The 22,924-nt window shown below is 31.7% G+C and overlaps 7 protein-coding genes across 7 annotated transcripts, besides 1 other annotated feature; 3 read left to right on the forward strand and 4 right to left on the reverse strand.

The window, feature by feature from the left end:
* Positions 1–744: 744 nt before the first annotated feature.
* On the forward strand, positions 745–2,302 carry TVAGG3_0471860 (cysteine-type peptidase protein; the record flags this gene model as incomplete). The annotated part of the gene is made up of 1 exon (XM_001320974.2): positions 877–1,629. One exon carries the CDS (start codon positions 877–879, stop codon positions 1,627–1,629), a length of 753 nt encoding a protein of 250 aa, XP_001321009.1.
* A 970-nt stretch (positions 2,303–3,272) lies between these two features.
* On the forward strand, positions 3,273–6,565 carry TVAGG3_0471870 (uncharacterized protein; the record flags this gene model as incomplete). The annotated part of the gene is made up of 1 exon (XM_001320973.1): positions 3,347–6,271. One exon carries the CDS (start codon positions 3,347–3,349, stop codon positions 6,269–6,271), a length of 2,925 nt encoding a protein of 974 aa, XP_001321008.1.
* Positions 6,566–6,643: 78 nt separating this feature from the next.
* TVAGG3_0471880 (uncharacterized protein) lies at positions 6,644–7,607 on the reverse strand (the record flags this gene model as incomplete). Its single annotated transcript, XM_001320972.2, has 1 exon — positions 6,712–7,590. The coding sequence occupies one exon, from the start codon at positions 7,588–7,590 to the stop codon at positions 6,712–6,714; it is 879 nt and encodes a 292-aa protein (XP_001321007.1).
* Positions 7,608–8,453: 846 nt separating this feature from the next.
* Positions 8,454–10,227, reverse strand: TVAGG3_0471890 (GTPase activator protein; the record flags this gene model as incomplete). The annotated part of the gene is made up of 1 exon (XM_001320971.2): positions 8,520–10,202. The coding sequence occupies one exon, from the start codon at positions 10,200–10,202 to the stop codon at positions 8,520–8,522; it is 1,683 nt and encodes a 560-aa protein (XP_001321006.1).
* A 774-nt stretch (positions 10,228–11,001) lies between these two features.
* Positions 11,002–11,923: a mobile genetic element.
* Positions 11,924–12,628: 705 nt separating this feature from the next.
* On the forward strand, positions 12,629–15,551 carry TVAGG3_0471910 (uncharacterized protein; the record flags this gene model as incomplete). Its single annotated transcript, XM_001320970.1, has 1 exon — positions 12,629–15,484. One exon carries the CDS (start codon positions 12,629–12,631, stop codon positions 15,482–15,484), a length of 2,856 nt encoding a protein of 951 aa, XP_001321005.1.
* A 2,713-nt stretch (positions 15,552–18,264) lies between these two features.
* Positions 18,265–19,164, reverse strand: TVAGG3_0471920 (uncharacterized protein; the record flags this gene model as incomplete). The annotated part of the gene is made up of 1 exon (XM_001320969.2): positions 18,458–19,078. The coding sequence occupies one exon, from the start codon at positions 19,076–19,078 to the stop codon at positions 18,458–18,460; it is 621 nt and encodes a 206-aa protein (XP_001321004.1).
* Positions 19,165–20,506: 1,342 nt separating this feature from the next.
* On the reverse strand, positions 20,507–22,666 carry TVAGG3_0471930 (uncharacterized protein; the record flags this gene model as incomplete). Its single annotated transcript, XM_001320968.1, has 1 exon — positions 20,507–22,666. The coding sequence occupies one exon, from the start codon at positions 22,664–22,666 to the stop codon at positions 20,507–20,509; it is 2,160 nt and encodes a 719-aa protein (XP_001321003.1).
* Positions 22,667–22,924: the final 258 nt, after the last annotated feature.

A 22,924-nucleotide genomic window follows, 5' to 3' on the forward strand; every position in this document is an offset into this window, starting at 1 on the left:
ATTCCTACTAAATAGAGCAGGTCATTGCTATTAAACTTTGAAAAACTAAAATCAAAAGCTAATAAAAGAAGTAATGAATTTTTATCAAAAGGAATCATATTTGAATTGTGTTTCCATCCTTTCATCAATATATTATAAACAGTCTGTAATAAATCAAAGTTCTTATTATCTCGCAAGGTTAGTTAGCTTGCAATATATATTCAAAATAAATATAATGACAAAACTCAAAATTATTATATTTTCTAGGCATTCCTATGCAATAAAAATAAATTTCTTACTATTAATTGCTACAAATATAAGCTTCTCTTCCGTAAAACTTCCCTCAAATCAATAAACGGCTCATTTTCAGAGATCTTTGATATATTTAATTATCTCGATTGGGAAGCGATCATTACTTTCACAAATTTTTGAGAACTGTTTAATTTAACGTGCTATGATCTTCAAATTTAAAAAGTGACGGAATTGAATTGATTAAGATTTTTGGTTTTTATTATATAAAATTAGAATACATAAGACATGAATTGTTTTTGTATAAAATTTTATGCGTAAAGTTAGCGGTTTAGATAATTTGTTGATCTTAAGGCATATCTTTTTTTCACTAGAAACATATATAAATTCTATAACAACTAACGATGAAAAATAAGGTATTTTGCAAATTACCACAGACTATTTCAGAGGATTGAGTTGCCACTCAATCCTCTGAAATAGTCTGTGGTAATTTTTAGTCTCTACACTATTTCAATATAAGCTCCATTTTTAAACAGTTTTTAAAAATCGAGCATTGAAAAGTGTGATGAGACTTCAGAATTATCGAACATCCCTCTCAAATTTATTGATTTTTTGTGAAGGTTTTCAAAACCATATCATTTCTCACTTATGAGTGCTAAAACAAACATCAAGAAGTATGGAACAGATATTACCAATGTCCCGGTTTCTAAGCTTCCCAAGAATCTCAACCGTGTCGGCTTCGTTGTAATCAACTGCTACATAGGAACAAGATATTCCCTTGGTGATGGTCCGATGAATGATGGATATAACATGGCCAAATGTCTCAAAAGATATGGCTACCAAGTTTATTATCTTCTTGATTCAAAGAGGCAAGCTTTCCTCGACAAGTTCGACTTCTTCTTAAGAAATGCCACTGGTGAATTAGCCTTCTTCTATGTTGGCCACGGTACAAATGTTGCTGATGCTAATGGAGATGAAGATGATGGCCAAGATGAAGCTCTTGTCTTCGTAGATGGTAACATAGTTGATGATGATCTTCTTGCTTCATTAGAAGCTAACAAAAACCCTGACAACAAGCTTATTTTGATTTCTGACTGCTGCCATTCAGGAACTGTCTGGGATTTGCAGTCCAAGAACATTAACGGAAGAAAGATTCCAGCAGGAGTTGTTTCCGTTTCTGCTGCAAATGATAAACAGACAGCAAAACAAACAGTAGCTGATAGAGTTGAGCAAGGTATGTTTACATACAACCTCATGAAGGCTCTTAAGACAGAACCAAACATGTCTGCCTTGGAGTGCAAGAAGAGACTTGCAACAGCCCTTAGAAGATATGCACAAACCGTAACAATTGCTTCAACAACACCAGAATTACTCAACGAACCACTTTTCAACTTGGTTTGAAAAGAAATTTAGAGAAATATTTTGTCATTCTAAATATTTTTATGAATTTGTCTAACCATCCAAATTCTTTTTCAGTTTTGATCTTTCTCTAGGTCTTATTTTGTGATAAAATGCTTGAAAATTTAGAAATTTCGTTTCCCAGGGTTACAAATATGTTACTCTTATTAAAATATTCTAACCTTTTCGATTTGTATTGATTAAATATTAATAACGTTAAATTAATTTTCATATTCGTACCTAACGATTAGCTAATAAATTTGATTTGATTTTCAATATTCACATAAATAATCTGTAATGAGTATCCATTATTTACAGGCTACTGCCGAAATTTGATTTGAAAAATTTGAATTTTTAGCTGTTAGCATCAAGGATATTGAATTTCTTATATATTAGCATAAATTATTATACAGGAGTGCTCACTAGGATTCCATACTAAAGTTTTAGCCATCCAGCCTAGGGTTGTTAGATTCCCGACGATAGGTGTCTTGGAAGATTTGCCTGGTGTCATCATAGTGTCTTTAAATCAAAAATTTTATTTTGGAGTTAGTTTTATTGATTTTTCAATAAAAAACATTTCTAAAACAAGAAAATAAAACGATAAAATATTTATATTTTATATAAGGATCTTATATATTTAAAATAAATATCATTTTATTTTTTTCATTGGTGTCTGTCAAACCATAATACACTATTCAAAAATTCAATGTGTCTTGCGGTTTCAAAAGACACCTTCAAATTGAACGATAGCACAGACACTATTGAATTTTACCCATTTTATTTAGTTTTTACCCTTTTTATTTTTAAGAATTAATGACTGAAACAGCCGTTTTGCTATGACCTCAATCACTTTTATTTATTATTTTAAATATTATTTAATTTTATTATTTGAATAGGCCAACTTATATTTGAGAAGCTCAATTTGAGACCACTTAATACAGTGAAATATCATAAATATTGAAATATTAAAAAGTGTATTTCAAAATATTGAAATTATAAAAATTTATAATACTGAAATTGAGACAAATTAATAAATTCAATGTGTTTTTTTTGAAATAACTCTCAAATATTATTTTTTTGTTTATTTAATGATGAATAAATATGATTGCTTTAGTCAATCATAAAAACTAATTTAAGTTTAAAATAATGAAAGGATAATTTGATCGTTTTTTAAAATACAATTATTTTTGATGATTTGCAAGAATCTTTGAAAAGAATATAATATAGGTTCTATTTTTGTAAAATTTATCCAAATCATGTATTACATAAATTACGATTAAAACGATGAAAGAACCAAAAAGTGTGTTTTGTGTTTTGTTGTTGCGTGTTGGATGCGGGATCCTGTTATTTCCGAAATCGACAAAAAATTTGGAAATTTAATTTCCGAAATCGAAATTATATTAATGTTTTTAATATTCTTATATCAAAAGGATTAAAGTTTATTAAGAGAAAAACAATTCTTCTTCTTCAATCTATTGGCGCATTTATTTCTACACGCCAATAAGGAAGGAAAAATTATAAGACACCATGGTGTCTTCAAAACGCTAATTTTTGATATTTTTAACAACCCTACATCCAGCCAACCAAAGAAAAAAATTGACACTTGTGATCGATTTTATACTTGAAACAATGAAAATATGAGCTAACTCACATGAATATGAAATTCCTTAAAAACCATTTTTAATTCGATTTTTGACATCAAACTAAATTTGCACTAAGTATGGATAATGAGGATGGCAATGAAGTTCAACTTTCAGTAGTCCTCTCATCCATACTTAAGCAAGCATCACATTTGCTTTCAACGCTCCAGCAAAAAAATTTTGAAATTCGATACAAGACAAAATCTGAGCTAATGCAAAAGCTATTCACTATTAAAGTGATGTTTGGCCGATATCTTGTCTTATTAAGGTCGAGAAATCTAATTGCTTCGATTGAAAAACAACAAGCAAATATTAAACCTTCAAATGCAGTTGAAACAATCAAACAAATTCAAGGTATCAAAAATATTACAAAAATATATAAGGCTCCTTCAATTGCTCCAATTATAAGCCGCATTTTTTCAAAGAATAATGTCAATATTATAAGCGATCAGCCTGAAGCAAAAATTCAGCTTGTCCTATCTGGTATTTTCCAAAGCAAGTTACCACGTCGTATTAAATCTGCCAAAATTAGGAACAATTCGATTTTTATTAATGCTTTCCCATATTACGAAGCCAACTTTCATCTCGATGAAGATGGATACTGTATACTAAAATATTTGAGGTTAAACTGTGTTGATTATGGTATTCATATTCATAATTTTGCAAGGGAACTAATGGCTGAATTTACGAAGACAATTCATCCATTTCATTACAGAGAAATCAATGCTTTATACCAGCTTGACTCTAAGATCTATAATTTTATTCAAATTGGAAAATATTTGAATTTTTCAAAAGTTATTAATAATTTCAGCGGAGAATACAATTTTCAAGTCAAAAATAATCATGGCATTACGGAAATTCTATTTCCTTATTCAGAAGATTTTTTTTCTTCATTCAAACTTGTTCTACTTAACGGTTCTATTTATATAACCTCATCAACGCCAATATTAGAATTTCCCAAGCAAATTCCTTTTGTTGAGACCGCACAACAAAAATTAGATCGAAATTTGAACAATAATGAGTATTTTACGAAAAAGATATATCTCAAAGAGATTCTTAGTGAAAATGATATACAATGTGCACTTAACGAGATCCATGATATAATACATTTCACTGCATGTTATAATCTTTGGGAATATCTTGTTACTATGTTATCTACAAAGCTTGAAATAATGCCTACGTGTTCATTCCATATTCCTGATAGCAATGCTGAGAACTGTTACGCTATAATCGGAGTAGAAAATGTTGATGAAATGAAAATCAGTTTAGATTACTTTTCAGGCAAGATTATTGTTAATCTTATTAATGCATCCAGCATTACACATGATTTGGCCGATTCTCTTTACTATTATATCACAGAATCAAGATTACAAATGGTTGAGTCAGTTTTGTTTGGTTTCAGGACTCATGCTGTACTATTTAATTCTACATTTTTCAACAAAGGATTATTTTCTTTCCATTTTTCATTTGCAACTCATTATTTTGTTCAAATCCTTTATAACGCTCCAATTCCTAAGCCTTTGATAACAGATGCCGATAGGAGTGCAATATTCTTAACTCCTGGCCTGATTAACTTTGTAATTAGACTCAAAATTTGTAAAGAAAATATTGAATTTGCAATTGTTGATTCTGCGATCGCTCTAATCCTCAAAGATATTGAGTATTATCTCAAACAACTCGGATTTGCTACATCAATTATGGGTAAATCCATTCAATGCATAATTTCCCCATCTCATGTCCTTCAATTTACATTATATCCGAACATGAGATGGGTTATTAAAATTGTTCCATCAAACCAGTTGCCAAATTCAGCTAACTGTATTGAAATTACCGGAAATTCCAGATGCACAAGATTTTCCGAGTATATTGTCCATATAATTGAATCTTATATGAGATTTTCTACTATCGTGTATCAGTTGAGATCATATCATGCCATCAATCCAGATGATTTTTCATTAACTCAGTTAAATGCTTTGAGATTTAATGTTAAAGTGCCTCATCTGGACTTGTCAATCGATTTTGGCTTAATAAATCAGTATATGAATGACATGCTCAGGCCTACTTTCAACTTAAATGTGATAAAAGTCTATGATTTCATTGCTCCAAGTTTATCTTTCAACGCCCCGACCATTCTTTCCAGTGCGAACATAATCGATAAGTTTTCTGATACAAAAGTAAGCATCGCTATCCTCAAAGGACTCCTCCCTTACATTTCTAAAATATTAAGAGATTTCGGAAGCGACGATAACTGGACAGCGATGACAGAACTATTTGGAGATGAAATTATCTTTACATACTTGAAGAGATTGACCTTGAAAATCCACTTAAAACCTCGACATATTATTCACGGATTTATTTCTTTGACAGGATTCTCAACTTTCATCTTAAAGCCATTGAGTCTCCTTGAGGTTAATGTAGAGAAGCGCTCAGACTGCTACTTTTTCGCTTCTGACTTATCATTACTGGAAAAATTAAGACTTATGATGCACAAAATCTCAGCCTTGTTTAAATTTTGTGTTGCTTACAATATTTGTAATTTCACTCTCACAGGAGCTGATTTCATTGGTACAACTCCGAATAATTTGATCTCAATTTACTTGTCGACAATGATCTACATGAGATTCCAAGGTAACGACATTGCAACAGAGTTCTCGATGAATTTCTTAAAACGAGTCAGAAACTCAAAATTGCAGCTGATTATGTGCGATTATATCCTCAAAATTTTGACAAAGCCATATTGGTCAACGATTATTTCTCTTTTTAATGTTTTGATACCAGAAAAAATCGATTGGCCATTTGTTTTGAAATCCTTGAAATTTGAACCTGATTCTGCCAATTTGATTATCAAAAATGATACAGAAGCGAACATTCCTCTCAAGATTACCAATGGAACTATCCAACATGCAAAATCAAATGATTGGGTTGATCAACCAACTTTAATTAACTTTTTATCAGGACAACAAATGAAATTCCAGAGCTTGCTAAACTTCTTAGGATCACACTGATCGTTCTAAGTTCCGAATTTGCTTTTTTACAAAAAAAATTATATTTTAAAAATAGTATATGGGGGTTTTGATAAGGAACTATGCCAAAATCCCATATATAGTTATTACGGCCAAGCGATTTCTTATTTTGTCTCAATTTCAAAATATGAAATTTAGAAAAATGGATCCAAAGCAGAATCAGGTTTAAAATGCTAAAAGTTTCATACCATGCACTGCAACTCACTGGATTTTTTGACCAGATACCGAAGATGATATCATCTGTGAATTCTTATTTGCTTTAACGCTCATATCAATTCATTTATTTTATTCTTTTTATTGTATTTTTATGTTTTTTGTTTGTTATTTTAATAAAAAAATCTTATTTTTTTTAAATTCCGCTCGAGGAAAAAAAATCTTTACTCAAGTCACTAAAATTCTGACTCTTTCGGCAGAGTGAGAATTTACTTTGAGATGGCATCAATAATTGTTGGAACAATGATCTTATCGCGGATTTCTGTCCATTTGCTGTTAACGTCTTCGCCATTTCTGAGGATGTCGATGATAATTGGCTTGATAACACGATCACGGATTTTTGTCCACTTGCTGTTATCATCTTCTTCACCATTCTGGAGAGCGCCGATGATGATTGGCTTTAAAACACGATCGCGGATTTTTGTCCATTTGGAGTTCTCATCATCTTCTTGCTTGAGGATGTCAATGATGATTGGCTTAATAACACCGTCGCGGATATCTGTCCATCTGCTGTTATCATCTTCATTTGTGAGTGTAGAAATGAGGATTGGTTTAAGATATCTGTCGCGGATGTGTGTCCAGCGGCTGTTTTCTTCTTGGTGTACAAGTGGGAGGATTGGCTTAATTGGAAGTGGAAGTGGGATTGTTGGCTTGATTGGGATTGGGAATGGAATCTTTGGCTTAATTGGGATTGGGATTCTTGGGAACTTTGGTCTTGGAATTCTGCAGTGGAAGTTTTCTTCTTGGTGTACTAGTGGGAGAATTGGTTTAATTGGAATTGGAAGTAGAATTCTTGGATTTATTGGGATTCCTGGAATCTTTGGAATCTTTGGAAGTCTGATGCGGAAGTTTTCTTCCTGGAAATATGGTGGTGGGTGGATTGGAATTGGTCTGAATGGTCCATTCTTTTCTTCTTCTTGTGAGAGAAGAGTTTGGATTATGACAGGCTTAAGAATGCGGTCACGGAAATGAGTCCATCTGCTATTTTCTTCCTGTGCAAGTTCTGGAAGGAATGGTGGAGGGAAATGGATGGGCCTTTGAATTGGACGAACAAAGGACAGACCTAGTGCTGATAAAGCAAAAAACATTTTGATTTTTATTTCAATGAGCAATCAAAATTTGAAAGGAAAAAAAAGAATATTTTGTATATTTGTTTAGCATGTAATATTCGACAACTTTTATATGAGAATTTAACGAGCAACTGTCATAACCGCTGTCATTTGCCAGACTCTAAATTCAAATAAAAATAATTGTGACATTTAGGTCAGATCATTCTTTCATATGATATACAATAGCAAGGAATAATATAAAACTACGACATAAACGTCGGATCTCCAAAAATTCAATTGAATTTGAAAAATGGATTTAACAAAAAATGTAACTAGCAATTAGTAATTAAACATTATCCACCCATTTTTATTCGAGTGAATTGACCACTTTACATATTTTATTTTTATGGAATAATTTTTAAACAGTCATAATATTTAATATTTTCAACATTTCTTCAAATCATTTGATTGATGTAAATCGATCAAACTTATAAAAAATCTGACACTTCATCACCAATCTAGTAGTCATCACAAAAGCTGCAAATGGTTGTAGATCAATTGGCCAAAGAGTTAAGTGATTTGCTCGAAATGCACTTGATAAGAATTTGATAAATTGGACAAAAAAAATATACATTATGTTTTGATCAGCATCAATCTATCATGGCAATGGTTTTGATAGTACGATATCAACAATAACCCAATTTTTAATCTATTATTTTAAAAATAGCTTGTTTTTCATGATTTGAGCTATTAATACTTCTCCACTCCATTTTCTGATTAGATTTGTCTCTAGAGATAAGAGATGTTTTCTATGAATTTCAGAATTTGAATAAAAAAACTGCTTTTTAAAGAAGTTTTACAGACCAAAAACATGTAAAATTTTAATATAACGCATGGTGATTATATGTATTTATTTCAATCACAAAAAAATCAAAAATAATATACAAACAAATATAATACAAATATTGTTATGTTTTGAGGAACAGCTTATACAATTCTATATCCAGGATGTTCTCGTTATTCTTATCCCCGTTCAACAGCGATGGAGAATCGAAAGTATCTGATGGATCTGAGAAAAGTTTCTGCATTCCGTCCTCGAAATACAACGACGCCTTTAGTCCACCGACCATTATTGTGCTTGTCGTGCAGGAACAGTATAATCCGTTGGAAGGTCTGGCTGTTCTATAAAACTGGTAGTTGTCGCATGAAAAAACAATGTTCGTGGTACTCCCTTTGTATCCAGGATGAGGATGGTCGTCAAAGAAAGCTCCGACTAAACTTTTGTCGGTTTTTACGATAAGAAGATGTGGTTTTTTCTTTTCCGCCTTTGAATAAAGGGTTTGGAACATTGTTCCATCGGAAGAGAGCTTGTATACCAACTGCGGGGAATAGCATCTGCATGATGGAGGCAAATACTCTCTTAATCTGTAGTATAATGAGTTCGCGAGCAAATTTCCTCCCAAAACTTCAGGAGTATGCTTCGCAAGTATGCTCATTACGTCGAGATCTTCTTCAGCTTTGCCAAGTTTCGCTGGAGAAAGGGAAGACATCAGTTCTATTCCCATTGATGATCTCCAACTCTTAATTCCGCCGGAGTTGTAGGCAGGCGACTTGTCAAGGAAGTCTGGATACGATTTGTAGGCATTGAAGTAGTTTAATTCTTCAATTGGCTTCTCATCTGAAGTAATCGCAGTTTCTGAGGGAATAATGTGCCTTTCGCGGCTGATAAACAAGACAAATGATTCTTTGATCAAGGATTTGATCTTTGCAGGGGTATTTAGCTCGCGAATCGAGTTGACAACGATTTCATAAAATTCATCTGGAGTTTTGGACTTGCAGAGCTGCTGCCTGTTTGTAGAAAACAATCCTATGCAAAAGCGAAGCAAAACTTTCCTTCCTTCAAGAACAAATGAATCAAAGAAAGTTAATGCGGCAGGTAATGTCGAAAATGGTAAGAAGAAAGTAGGAAACAATGACATGACGAGTTTTGTAATGGAAGCTCCGATTTGTGTCGCATGTTTGTCGATGTCTGAGCAAAATCTCTTTAACTGATCTGAAATTGATTCTGCTGACGCGTAAAAGCATTTTTGGTCGACTGTGAAGTACCAATTTCCGTTGCCAGCTGATCTATCTATCATTGCTTTGATCGTAAGATAAGCAAGTGGAGGTTCTAAGTACATAAGGAGCAATGCTGCAACTGTCGGTATGAGAGGAGCAAATATGATTTGTGGATTTGATACCCAAACAATGTGAAGGAAAATTTTGAGTTGTTTTACGTTCGATTCAGGTAAAAAGTTCAAAATATCTACGGACGATCCAAAATTTGATGCATTGGTCATTGGTTGTGACATTGCTCTAGTCATGATTTTCTCCCAGTTGAACTTCACTTTGGAAGTTTTGTAATAATCGAAAGCGCCGGAAGCTTGGAACCAGAAATTTCGCCTATAATTCAATGGAACCCCGTATCTAATTAGTTTCTTGATCTTATCGTTGAACTTTGGAATATATGTGGGAACTTTTTGAAAATTTTGGAGTCGCAAATTTTCTTCTGCTTCCCATTCTCTGTCCGGAATAAAGCTAGAGTGTTCGTAAAACCCGTAACTGTCAGTACTATTAAGATTGAACTGGTTTATAACTGCTTTTGGGTCCATTTTCTTTTGATGTCTGACAATTATTAATTAACTCTTTACAATAACCGTTTATGGATTGAATGCATTCAAAAATTGAATTCAATTTAAAATTAAAATAAATGATTAATTGTGATAGAAGATTAATACGAATTAAATTATGCGAGATTTTTGATTGATTGAAGATTTTATTGATTCAAATTAATATCAGTATTCATTAAATATCCTCTTGATTTAATCAGAAATTATTGATGTTCCAATTTTATCACAATTGAACTGAAGTTTATTGAGAATTGACCAACGGTTCTATCCAAGTCTAGAATTGATATTGAAGTAGAATTATGAACTAAAAATTTGGAAATATGATATCACATTTCAATTTTTGTTAGCGGTAATTGAAAACTCAACGATTGCAGTTTTTGAGAGGATTTATGAAAACAAGTTAGAGTTATTGATTAGGTAATTCGTTTAATAGTAAATTTTTTTAAATGTTCCTCAATCTTTACAATTTATAATCAAATCATCGAGTGTGTTTAAAATAGATATCAAATTTATAATTTTTCGGAAATTGATACCCACTCAGAAAAAACCGAAAAATTAAAAAATCTACAATATCAGGCTAATTAGCTGTTTTTCCTTCAGTGGATATAATATTATAGCGAAATAAGTTTGTTATCTATGCATCTGACAAGGAAAATTTTTATTGATTCCAATTGCTCTATTTGAAATTCGATTATATTTTGGCACCATAATTAAATTTGAAAAATATAAAAGAATCAAAGCATATAAAATTAGATATCGCTACTCAAATTCTTCCATTGATAAAGGTAACTAAACTCCTTTCGCCGATCCGATTTGCCCCATATTTAAAATATAGCTTGCATATGTAGAAGAAAAGCTAATTTTGAAGTACGCCCCAAATCCACCAACAGGATTTCGAGCTACTAAAAAAGTACTTTTAAATGTGATTTTTTTTATAAAAAATTAAATTTATTTTAAGATCAGACTAAAAACTAATTTTATGGAAAATCTATATCGACAAATTTATTACTTATTGGGTATATAGATTTTTTGATTATGGCGATTATGTCTGATATGCTTCCAATAAGCCAAAACACATTTCATACTGATTTCTATAAAAGGTATCTTTATTATAGAAGTGTAAGCTATATCTGTTTGTTTTTTTATTATAACAAATTCAAAATTCTCTTATAAGGACTAGATGAAATCTGTATTATTAAATCATTAGCTAAATGAAGGTTCAAATAGAAAGTAAATATCAATTTATATGATACTGAAACCAAATAGTTCTTTTAATAAAAGATAACACGCTGAAAATTATTGAGTATTTGCAAATCTCAAAAATCTATTGGTGAATTTGGCTCAACTTTTAAAATTATAACATCCATATCAAATCATAAAAGCAGACAAAAATTAAAGCCAAACCTATCGGCCAATTTTTTTTGATATTTTGATTTTTGAGGTATACTTTTAAAAGTGGATTTAAAGCACTGATGAAAAAACATTAACTTCTGTCGTTATGATTATTGATTTAGACAATAATGATTTTAATCTTTGATTATCAAAACACTAAAGTCATCTTTTTAACATTTGCTTGGTAGCATTAACTCAAGTCTAAAGTACTATTTTATGTGGCACTCTTAGAATTTTTGTATTCATTGTACACGCTGAAATAGTACCATTAAAGTTATGGCGGACTTTCAAAAAATAGTTTGGTCACCTTTCCATTGATTTCAATTGGTAAAGTCGTACTAAATCCGGGCCATATTTATTTTATGTTGATCGAAACTGTTTTGAATTTCGATTAGTAAAATCCTCATAATCATGAAATTTTTCCTTCTGAAATAATTTTCGAATCCTTTGCCAATATTTTAAAAATTATTCAATTGATCGATATCTCGTTCGAAAATGAGTGCTCGATCAACAATTCAGGTAGAAAACAAAGTTTTGATATTTATTCTTTACATCGGAAGTTCATCTTTCAAGGCCTATATCAACTCCCTTTGTAATTTTGAATTTTTGCATTAATTTTTATTGAGGTAATTTCCAAATAAGATATCCAGCAAAATAAGTTAAGATTTTGCTCAAAATATCTGGGTTTCTGCATTTCTAGTTGCACAACTATTTCCCATCAAAATTAGTGCGATCTAAGCAAATGCAACTTTTACTTTGATTTGAATCTTTTCCATTTTTCATTCTGAATGGAGAATAGTGTAGGCGTATGGGTTTGTATGGAACTGCGGTAACTATTTTTTGTTAGCTGTACTTTTGATCATGAAATCACGAAAATTCGTTGTTTTTCAAAAAAATAGAATACATTGCGGCTCTTTTTTCATACCAAACCTTAAATAATTGCTTAAGGAATATATCTTTCGCATAAATCATCCTCATGATTGCTAATAAAATGAGGTTTTTATAAATTTATAACGATGAGTGAGATTATGAACATCTCGGCGATTATACGGCAGAAGAATCCCGAGATGCTTCAAATTCTCCGTTGCGACGATCTAATATCTGCCTACCGTATGAAAACGAAGGATGTGATGAGTTTTCTTGTTAATGAGCAATCATTGTTATCAATTATTCGTGTATTTCAAGAAACAATCGATCCAAATATTCTATGCAATATATCTGGATTGTTCACATCAACAAATACGTCGCTACTTAAATTCCTCACTCTCGATAAAATTTATACTGAAAAAATACTTGACTTCCTAGCGAACGAAGTAAATCCGTATAATCCTCGTTTGGTAACCTCTACTGTAATTTTATCGTCAGCATTTAACTATTGGCCTCAAGAAATGACAACTATATTTGAATCGTCCGATGTAATTCTTCCTAGGTTAGTCTCACATATTGAAAAACTCCCAGTATTCGCTTTTATTTCGACAAACCTACTTAAATCTCCAGAACAAGAAGCCTTTCCATGGTTTATTTATCTTTGCATCATGGATGAGCATGGACCCGGCGCCATTCGTCCATTTCATATACGCTGGCAGCGTAATGATTATACCCGCATCAACGCAGCACAGCGTTGCAAAGCAATTGAGCTTTTAATTCAGTTTTTTAAGACATGTCCAAATCAATATGATTTCATGAAAATATTAACTCAATCAATACCTCTATTTCTTACAGATGCGTCCGATGAAACTGAGAAAAAGCTTGTTTTCCTTCTTGGAAATCTTTTAGATAAAAACGATGCCATTGCTAAATCCGCAATTAGCGTAATCAACAGCTCGATGCAAGCTACTCCTCTTCTACAGAGCGCAATGCAATATATTTCGGCAAAAGGGATAAAAATGAAATCCGATGATTTACAAATTATGCTTTACAGATATCTACACCAAACAAATCACAACAACATGTTATCCAACTACCTTGTCAACATCATAAAAAATTCAATTACAGACGAACCAGAACTTGTCGAATCATTAAATCAAATTATGTCATGCGCTTACAAAAATTTCTCGTCATGCAGTACTCTACTAATGCGTGGCTTTAAGTACGCTGTATTTGATACACTCGACGGCTTACAATACGATCCGTTATCGGAAGATTTCTCGGATCGCATTATGAAAAAGAGAGATGAGATTGCGAATTATGTTTACGATAAATCCTTCATGCAATCAATCAAGAAAAAATCGCAAAGACTTGTTGAACCAGTATTTGACGCGAAAGTTCTATGGGGAAGCGATTGCCAATGCTTTTCATGCAGTTTTTCAACTGTAGCGAGGCTTGACCATCTCACAACCCATATTAAAAGTCCCAAAGGCAACAGATCTAAATCTCCGAATATTAAATTCAAAGGAGAAGACATTGGGAGCCCAAGAAGCTCTTCCAGAGATGATATGGAGATCCCCAAGAAGCTGGAGAACGATTTGAGAAAGCAGAGAGGCATAAAAGTCACAAAAAAAAAGAGAACAAACTCCGATGATGCAGAAAAGAGCCAGCCGAACAGCGAACCACCGGTCAGAACGTCAATTACTCGTCTTATTGGAGACAATGTACTCATGGCCATCAAAGCCCAGGCTCAAGAAGAAAAACATGAACCTCCAAAAGTCCAAATCTCGTCAAGTAGCTCGGATGATGACTTAGTTTTCACACTGGATGATAATAATATATTCGATTTCCAATTAGAACAACCGCCAAGAAAATCTGATCGTAAGGAAAAGGAAGTTTCTATTCGTAAAGAAAGTTCTCAAAAAGAAAGAATAAAAGTGACAGAAAGGAAGGAAGAAAAAGTGACAGAAAAGAAAGAAGAGAAAGAAAAGGAGAGAGAAAAATCTGTTGAAAATGAATCTTCGAAAGAGAAAGGAAAAGAAACCGAAATCGAAGAAAATGAAAAGTCCAAATCGGAAAATAACGAAAATGAAAATGATGCCAATGATGAAATTACCATTCAGAAGAATACCTCTCCGAATTCTGTTAAAGGTCCCCCTGCTCCCCCTATTGGACAAAATATTCCTCATCGTCCGAACGTTGGATCGCCGCATTCTAAGAAGAGACCGTTAGAAATTGATACTATGCTTGATAGAGACCCGTCACCCCCTCCAAATCTTCCTATTTCGAAGCCAACTCTTTCATTATGTACATTGTCCACTTTTGAGTACTTTTTGAATGATGTTGATACTAAAATGGTCCAAACAGAGGTTGAAACAGATGATAGAGGTGTCAATCCTGTTCAGCGTTACCTTAAACTTTCAATTGAAGTATTTGACCCACTTGGAACAACGAAAGATTCCATGCCAAGTCTTCAGCAGAGGAGATCTGAAACAGAGCAGCTGCCAAAAACTCAACAGAGCCAAAAAACAATTATCATATCTCATAAGATGAACGCGTCAATGAAGAAACAGAAGGGAATTATTCAGGTTCCTAACTCTAATAACAATGTATCTCAAAGCCAAGCCAATCCTCAAATTGTTACTCAAATTATGCCGCAAATGCAGCAACAAATGAATCAAATGCAGCCAATGACGCCACCAATGTCAATGATGTCCCAAATGATGATGCCAGCAGAAGATATTTCCGAAATGTATCCAAGATCTCCTCCAGCAAGGAATCCTTACTTTATGATGTACGAAGATCCATCAGTAAACCAAATTCCTCCGAAATTGCAGATGAAAGTTAAATATGATGAGAAAGGAATTGTACCTCCGAAATTACCTATGAATAGAAAAGGAGTTTGGGATGACAGTAAAATCGAAAGACCTCCTCGATCAAGCGCACAGCCTCCTCCGCCCATTGTGCCTGTTAAAAGCCAGCAACACACTGAATTTCCAATTTAAATTATTTTGTTTGTTATTTAATTTATTGATAAATTATGTTTGATGCTTATTAATTTTTCGTTTTGATATTATTTCCTATTTGACCGCTCACAATTTCATCAGATCTCAATAATTTGATTTGAAGATTAAGTATATTTGAATAATGGCTGTATTATGCAATGGTTCGTTTAAAAATAGGTTATGTGAAAGAGAAAAAGCGATATAAAATATTGTAGCAACTTGAGGGATATTAAAAAGCTGATGGTCACTGAATTTCCAAAAATCATTGAATATTGGATATCCAGCATTCAAATAAAAAGCCCCAATATCTTTTTTCTTAGAAACTTCAATAATATCATTAATTGATTCGTTTTTACGAAAATCAGCAATGATTGGTATGAATTCAACACCGAGTTTCGTGCATATTTTTTGAATTTCGTAAATTTGATCATTATGACCTGTACCTATTATATTTCTACCATCTTTTGCTAGATTTTCTGCCAAATATTTCCCTGAGCCAGAGCTACATCCTGTAATTAATACCCAATCTGATCCGAAAAGTTTTTTAAAGTCTTTTTTCTTTCCAAAATTTCCATAAATAGATCTAAATATCTGAGATATTGAATGGATAAGCGTCAAAATTCCAAGAAAATAAAAGAATGAAAATGCAATCCCAATCATTTATAATTTGACATAAAATTTTTATGCAATATAAATAAATTTGGTGCATCAATTTGAAAGTAATTATTCCAAAAACAAGTGATAAAAATTGAAAAGTTTTGAAACCAAATAAAAATAAGGTTATATGATTTTATATGCGATCGATGCATAATTATAGCGTATAATAAATTAAGAACGAAAAAATCTAAACATTCAAAAATTTGAGAGAGAAAATTGTCACTTTTAGAGTAAAAATTTTATGAGAGATATTGCTATAATTTAAATAGAAATGTTGTAATTACAATGCAAAACTCCCTTATAACGATTTATATTCTTCTTGGATAGAAATATTCCACTAAATCAAATTGATATGAATTTCAAATTGATGCTTGAGCCTAATTAAGCTGTTATTAATAATTTCGGGCGTTTACAGTTACCAAAATAGTTATTTATTAGAAAAAAATTCATATATTGAAGGATTTAAAAAGATTTCCCTAATGATGTCTTATATTTATTTGAAATTATTAAGAGCTGGTTGTTATATTTCCAGAATTAACCTCTTAGCTGATATCTATACCTTCCAAAATTATTTCATCATTTCTATAATCTTTTTTTCAGCTGAACAACAAAGCAAAGTTTTATCATTTCCATATTTACTCATATAACAATACTTGAAGTAACTAATGTGATACAATAAAATGCCTCATATAGCAAAATATATCCAATCCCTATTCTCAATAATATAATCAAGAGCTTATTTAATCAAGGAAATATAACACATCCAGATGCGAAAATGATATAATCAAACAAATCATTTGTATTCATATATGTTTCATGAGAGAAAGAAAGATATTGTACTCTGTTTTACATTAAAGGAGAGTTTTTCCAATATTCTAAAGAACTTCATGTACTAAAAACTATCAATAAGTGAAGTTTTAATCATCAAAATATGAAGAATATAAGAAGGATTTTGATCGAATCATCTGTAACTTCAAGACAAATCGACATCATAGTTAAAGCTCTTTTCTAATGCATTTCATTTTTTGCAAAACAATCCTTTAATTTATTGATTTCTTGTCAATATTATGGATTTTATCAAGACATCGACAACTATTTCCAAAAACGAATGGTATAAGATTTTTTGCGATTGCTTAATTGCAATCAACAATTTGTTAATTGGGAGATCCATTGTAGCAAATAATTAAACTAATGATAAACTTAAAATGATAATTCATGTCAATATTTTAGTTCTTTATTTCACCTTTTCACCTGAGAATGAATTATATACCTCCAAGTCCTCATCCATGTATGTCCTATAAATTGTGTTTTTACCATGAATTTCTAATTTCATATAATATTACAAAGGAAAACCTATAATCTTGTTCATGATATATAATGTTATAATCTTTGTGAATATAATATTGATACATAAATCTAACGATTTATTAATCATGAGATACAAATCATTAAAATATTGTAAACTTATCGGCGCGACTCACCAATAAAATATCAAGCAATCAACATTTCATATCAATAAAAGAGTTTTATTTGATATAAAATGCATCATAAAAGTCTTATAGCTCTAAAATTTAAAATTACAATGCATAACTAAGCCAATGAAATATGATCTCCGAAACATAAGAGTTACTGTTTTCGAATACTTTAAGTGTGAATTGCACGGGCATTTATATTCATATGTCATAGTTTAAGCCTAAAAAATAGTAATAAATGACAGTGTCATCGATCATAAAATACGAAAGGTTATCTTTTAGTTAATAAATTAATGGCAATAAGGAACAATATCTAGAAAAATTCTGAAATCTGGAATATCCTATTGTTTCCCATTTTATTAGTAAACCGAATTTTTAATCGTAAATTTTTCGGAATTTGAATGGGGGTAGATGCAATTGATGGGGATGATAATTTTAATATATATTAAATATAGTGTATAAAAAGCAGGCCGATCCAAATTGGCTAAATATCTTCAGAAAAAATATATCGGAAATATATTGGTTGTATGATATACCAACAATATAAATTTCACAAACGCCGAATAAAAATATAAAAAAAATCAAATTGAAAATATTGTATGAGCGCCATCAAAAGCTAATTGAGTTGAAAACTTGGCGAAATGAGAAGGAGAAAAAGTGTAGATACGAAATTTTTAGAATATTGATCTACATAAGAAATAGAGCAAATATAATATAAAATTTTCAGAAATCATTTCAATTGAACTGTTAAAACTATGAAAAAAAGATGGAGTAATTAATGAAAGAAAAAGAGATATCTATTGAGAAATCATGGATATCATAAGTTTACATATACACAACTAAATTAATTCAATAATAAATTAATTGGATCAAGGTCGGCCTGTAATAAGATAGGACTGTTTGTGATAAGTGATGGGAAGATAGGATTTGTTCCGCAAAGTAATCTGAACGGAGGAAGAGGTGGTAATAAAACTCTTTCCTTCTTTTCGACTGGCTTTGGAGATTCATGAATTGGGATAGCCATAATCTTTGGGGATGATTCTGCGCTTTCATCGCTTGATTGAGAAGACTCTTCCTTGGAAGCAGAATAATTTGTCTCCTCATCGTAAGCGTCGTCATCATGCTTACGAACCTTTACACGGGCATCATCTGAGGTAGGAACCCATGAATCTGATGGATATGCGCGGCCATAAATGCCATAGAAAGTAGATCTCTTATCGATGCCAGGGATTGGCTTAAGAGATTTAAACTTGGCAATTGTCTTGCCGCGTGTCTGACTCAAGATTACTCTTACGTAATCCTTGCATTTGGCTGAAACCTTGCACCAAAGGTCATAATCATTGTTGCGAATCCATTTTTCGATCTCGCAGCTTGCTAAAGGCCTGTCACTGTTCTTGATGACTGTGTATGCCTTTTGTCTTAACTGGGTTGAGGAAAGGGATGGGTCACCAAATCCGGAATCCATTTTCTTTTTTTGAAATGAAATTTATCTATTATTCAAAAATTCATTTTCATGAGGATTGAATAACTTATACAAAAAATTGAATACAATCATAGAAAGATATGTAATAATAATGCTGAATATTAGATTAGCAATGAAGTTCGTTTTTTATTTTTGAAAAGTTTTGTGAAAATTTGAGAAGGAAAAGAGATATATTTCAATTCAATGGAAATGCAATCGTCTGTATGTGTTCGAGTAACTTCCCTTCCCTATTATTATATCACAGATTTCTCAAATATCGGACGACCAAACGAAAAATTTATGGCCGATCACGATAGAGACCATGCTAAAAATTGATTTAAAAAAGATCACATTTTCATTGTTGGTTAAGATATCTCAGAAATCGGAATCGCACAAATTACCCATCAATATGGAACCTATCGTCACTTTCAAACCCGAAAATTACGTTGGATAAATTGGAAATTCTCAATTCTCCACTTTATCTGGCATCAACAGATGTAATAAAGGATTTATATGGATTACTGTAGATGAAAAATTTTCACACCTCTTATTCCGAAATTGATGGAAAAATATTGTCGATACAATATTGCTTTATAAAGTACCCTTACAAATATAATTGATTGGCCATATAATGATTGAAATTTCGAACATTGTATAGGGAAAAGAAACATGATGGGGATAAAATAAAACAATGCGGAATTGCATCCATCTGACTGGTAAGTGTTCATTTATGATAGCTCCATGCATAATCTTATTCTTCTTATCGAAAATAATAATCTGAATCAGAAATTTATTAATTTGTTGAATTCTTTTGCATGAGGTAGTATTTAAGGCCTGTGTATGACCTCCTCTTAAACTTCTAGAAAATAACTGAAATGATTTGGAATGGATGGATATTCAATACATCAAATGCAAGTTTTCTTGGAATCCATATGTGGAATTGTATCGTATACATTCATTGCGTAGATCAAACTTTGTTAATTCAAAGAATAAACGAAACGAAATCGATGTATAACGATGAAGCATTTCGTACTTTATTTTCTATTCACTGTGTTTAAATAGGCTTAATTGTAATATTTTTTGGGGCTGTAAAAACACTCTCAATTTTTTTATTCAATTTGAAAACATCAAAAAGTAAACTGCAAAAATTGGATGACAACAAAATCGAATCCGAATCTATGAAATATATCTCTATATTAAATTGATTTATTTCATTAATTATGAAATTTATCAAGAAAATATGAAATCCTTATTTAAAATATACTCGAAAAAGCAATTTCTCTCTTTTAAACTATTAATGATGTTTTGGGTATAGTTCTTTATATAGCATCCGCATATTAAAATAGTTCAAAACATTAATTTTTTTTTATAATTTAATAAACAACATAAAAATATATAAAAAACATAAATTAACTATTACAAAGTTAACATCTAAAAGACATCATATTCTTCCTCTTCTTCATATTTATCAGAAGATGTAAATTCAAATGAATCATTAATTGATTCTTCTTCAGCTTTATTTTCTTCTACTTTTTGATGATGAGACTTTGGTTTCAAGAAATTATTATAGTTCGGAACGAAATCGTCGCTGGTCGTTTCATAAACTTTCTTGTTTTCGTCAGATTCAGAGATAATTAAAGGACTTTTCTCTTTTTTGTTCATATTTGATTGATTTTGTTTGTTCTTTGTTTCGTCAGTTTCCTCAGAAATAGAATAATCGTTGGTAAATCCCGAATCGTCTAATGCAAACTGTTCCATTGTTTTTCCTTTGCATAAAACAGGATCTACGAACTTAGATTTCTTTTTCTGATCGTTGTTTTCTTCTTCAGTGCCTGAGGATGTGAAAGAAAATGAATCATCAAAATCTTCCTCTTCATTTTGATTTTCTGTCTCTTCTATGTTGACAGTATCTTCAAGTATGTGTTCGGTTGTTCCTAAATTATCTGTATCCTCTTTTTCGTCTTCATCTTCCTCAAAAAATTCCTCTTCTTCATTTTGAGAGGATTTTGACGGTTTTTTGTTGGATTTCGTTTCTTGTGGTTTTTCTGAGGTAGAATCGACTTGTGAAAACCTTAAGTCCGATGTATTGATTGAATCTGTTACTGTATCTGTAAATGTTATGTCATCTGTATCATAAAGTTTTTCAGATTCTTCTTCATCTTCTTTTTGTTCATTTTGTGTCTCGCTTTGATCAGCATTTTCGGATGAAAGGTCATCAGTTGAGATACTTGATGTGATAAGCTTAGGTTCTTCCTCTTCTTCATGAGAAATTTCTTCTTCTTCATTTGATTCTTCTTCCTCAACGGCTTCTGGCTTTTTCTTTTCCTCCTTTGGTGTTTTATCTTGTTTGACATCTTGTTTTGGCTTGATATTCTGCTTGGATTTGGCTTTATTTTCTTGTTCAATTATTTTATTGAGTTCGTCGACTCTGCTCTTCCTCTGAGTTGGGGAAAATAACTGTTTGACTATTGGTGATGTTTGTGGTGAAGAATCTTCTTGAGATTTTTGAGATTTAGGAGTTGATTCTTTGGATTTGTTAGAATTTGGTGAATCAACGGTATCATAAAGACCTGGAACTGAGTACTGTGTTTGAGCTGATACTTTCTTAACTTTTTCATTTGAATTTTGGTATTTTTGATTTAAAGGCGAATTACTTGACTGAGAAGATGAATTAATCTGAGATGAATCAAAGTGTAAAGGCCCTGAAATCGTAATGTTACTACTAGAGTCTTCAAAAGCGAATTCTGGAGCAGAATCGTGAGAAAATTCAATATCATCGGATTCAAGGCGAGTTACAGCTTTGGAAGAGTCATATTCTTCTCCAAAAGTATCTGTTGTGTTAATTCCTTGATAAGGAGTTGAAATTGATTTTTGATTTGTTGATTCTGAAGTTGTGTCGTCCATTGTATTGGTGGACTCGCCAGACTCTGAAAGAGAGTGAAGTCTGTTAAAAGCTTGAATAAGGAAATTAACAGTATCATCAACTTCTCCTTGATTCCTTTCTGTATCGATGTCTACGCGTTCAACATTTGCCTTTGTAGATTGTTGTGTCTTTCTAGAAACTTGTTGTCTCTCTTTAGTTTGTTGTTCACCGTATTCTAAATTATCTGTCTTTTCCGCATTTCTATGATTATCATTCCTAGTCATTTGTTGTGACCTTTGCTTCTTATTCGTAGTTGCACTGGTCTTGTCTTGATTTGATCTTTTTTCTTGCTTCGTTTTTTGAATTAACGATTTGCGTAGGTTAGACTTCCAAAGTTTGAATGTTCTTCTAAGCTGTAATGTGTTTAGTGCATGCAAACAATTTTTTTCAGCAATAAACAAAGCAAAGTTATGGGTGATAACTGATGCTGTAATATCTTCTGCTGGAAGTCTTTCTTCATTAGATTTAGGATGTTTTGGCTTTTGTTGTTTCTTTTTAACTTGTTTTGGTTTCGTGTTTTGCTGTTTTTTCGATTTAATTTTTGATTTTGATGAATCTTTTTTATCTTCCTTTGTTTTTTGATTAGACTCATCTGCTTTCTTTTGTTGTGAGTTTAATACGTCGAATATTCTCTTCAGATCATCGAAAAATTCGCCGTTTTTACTCATCGTTACGTTAATAAAAAGTGACATCTTGACATTTTTATTGCTTCTCAAATCTTATTGATTGTATTGTTAGAGATAAGTGCTTGATTCCAATCAATCCATAGGTGATTTTTAAGAATAAGTGGGAACAAGTCCAGTAAAAGCTTGAATACATTAATACTAATGTTTCCTCTTTGTTGCTAAAAAATCTGGTAGTTTTGGGTATCGCCCCCATCTAAAATGAGCATTTTTTTTGACACTCAAATTAAATGAATTGGCTCA

This window comes from Trichomonas vaginalis, chromosome II, assembly GCF_026262505.1.
Source record: "Trichomonas vaginalis G3 chromosome II, whole genome shotgun sequence".
Lineage (NCBI taxonomy): Eukaryota > Parabasalia > Trichomonadida > Trichomonadidae > Trichomonas > Trichomonas vaginalis.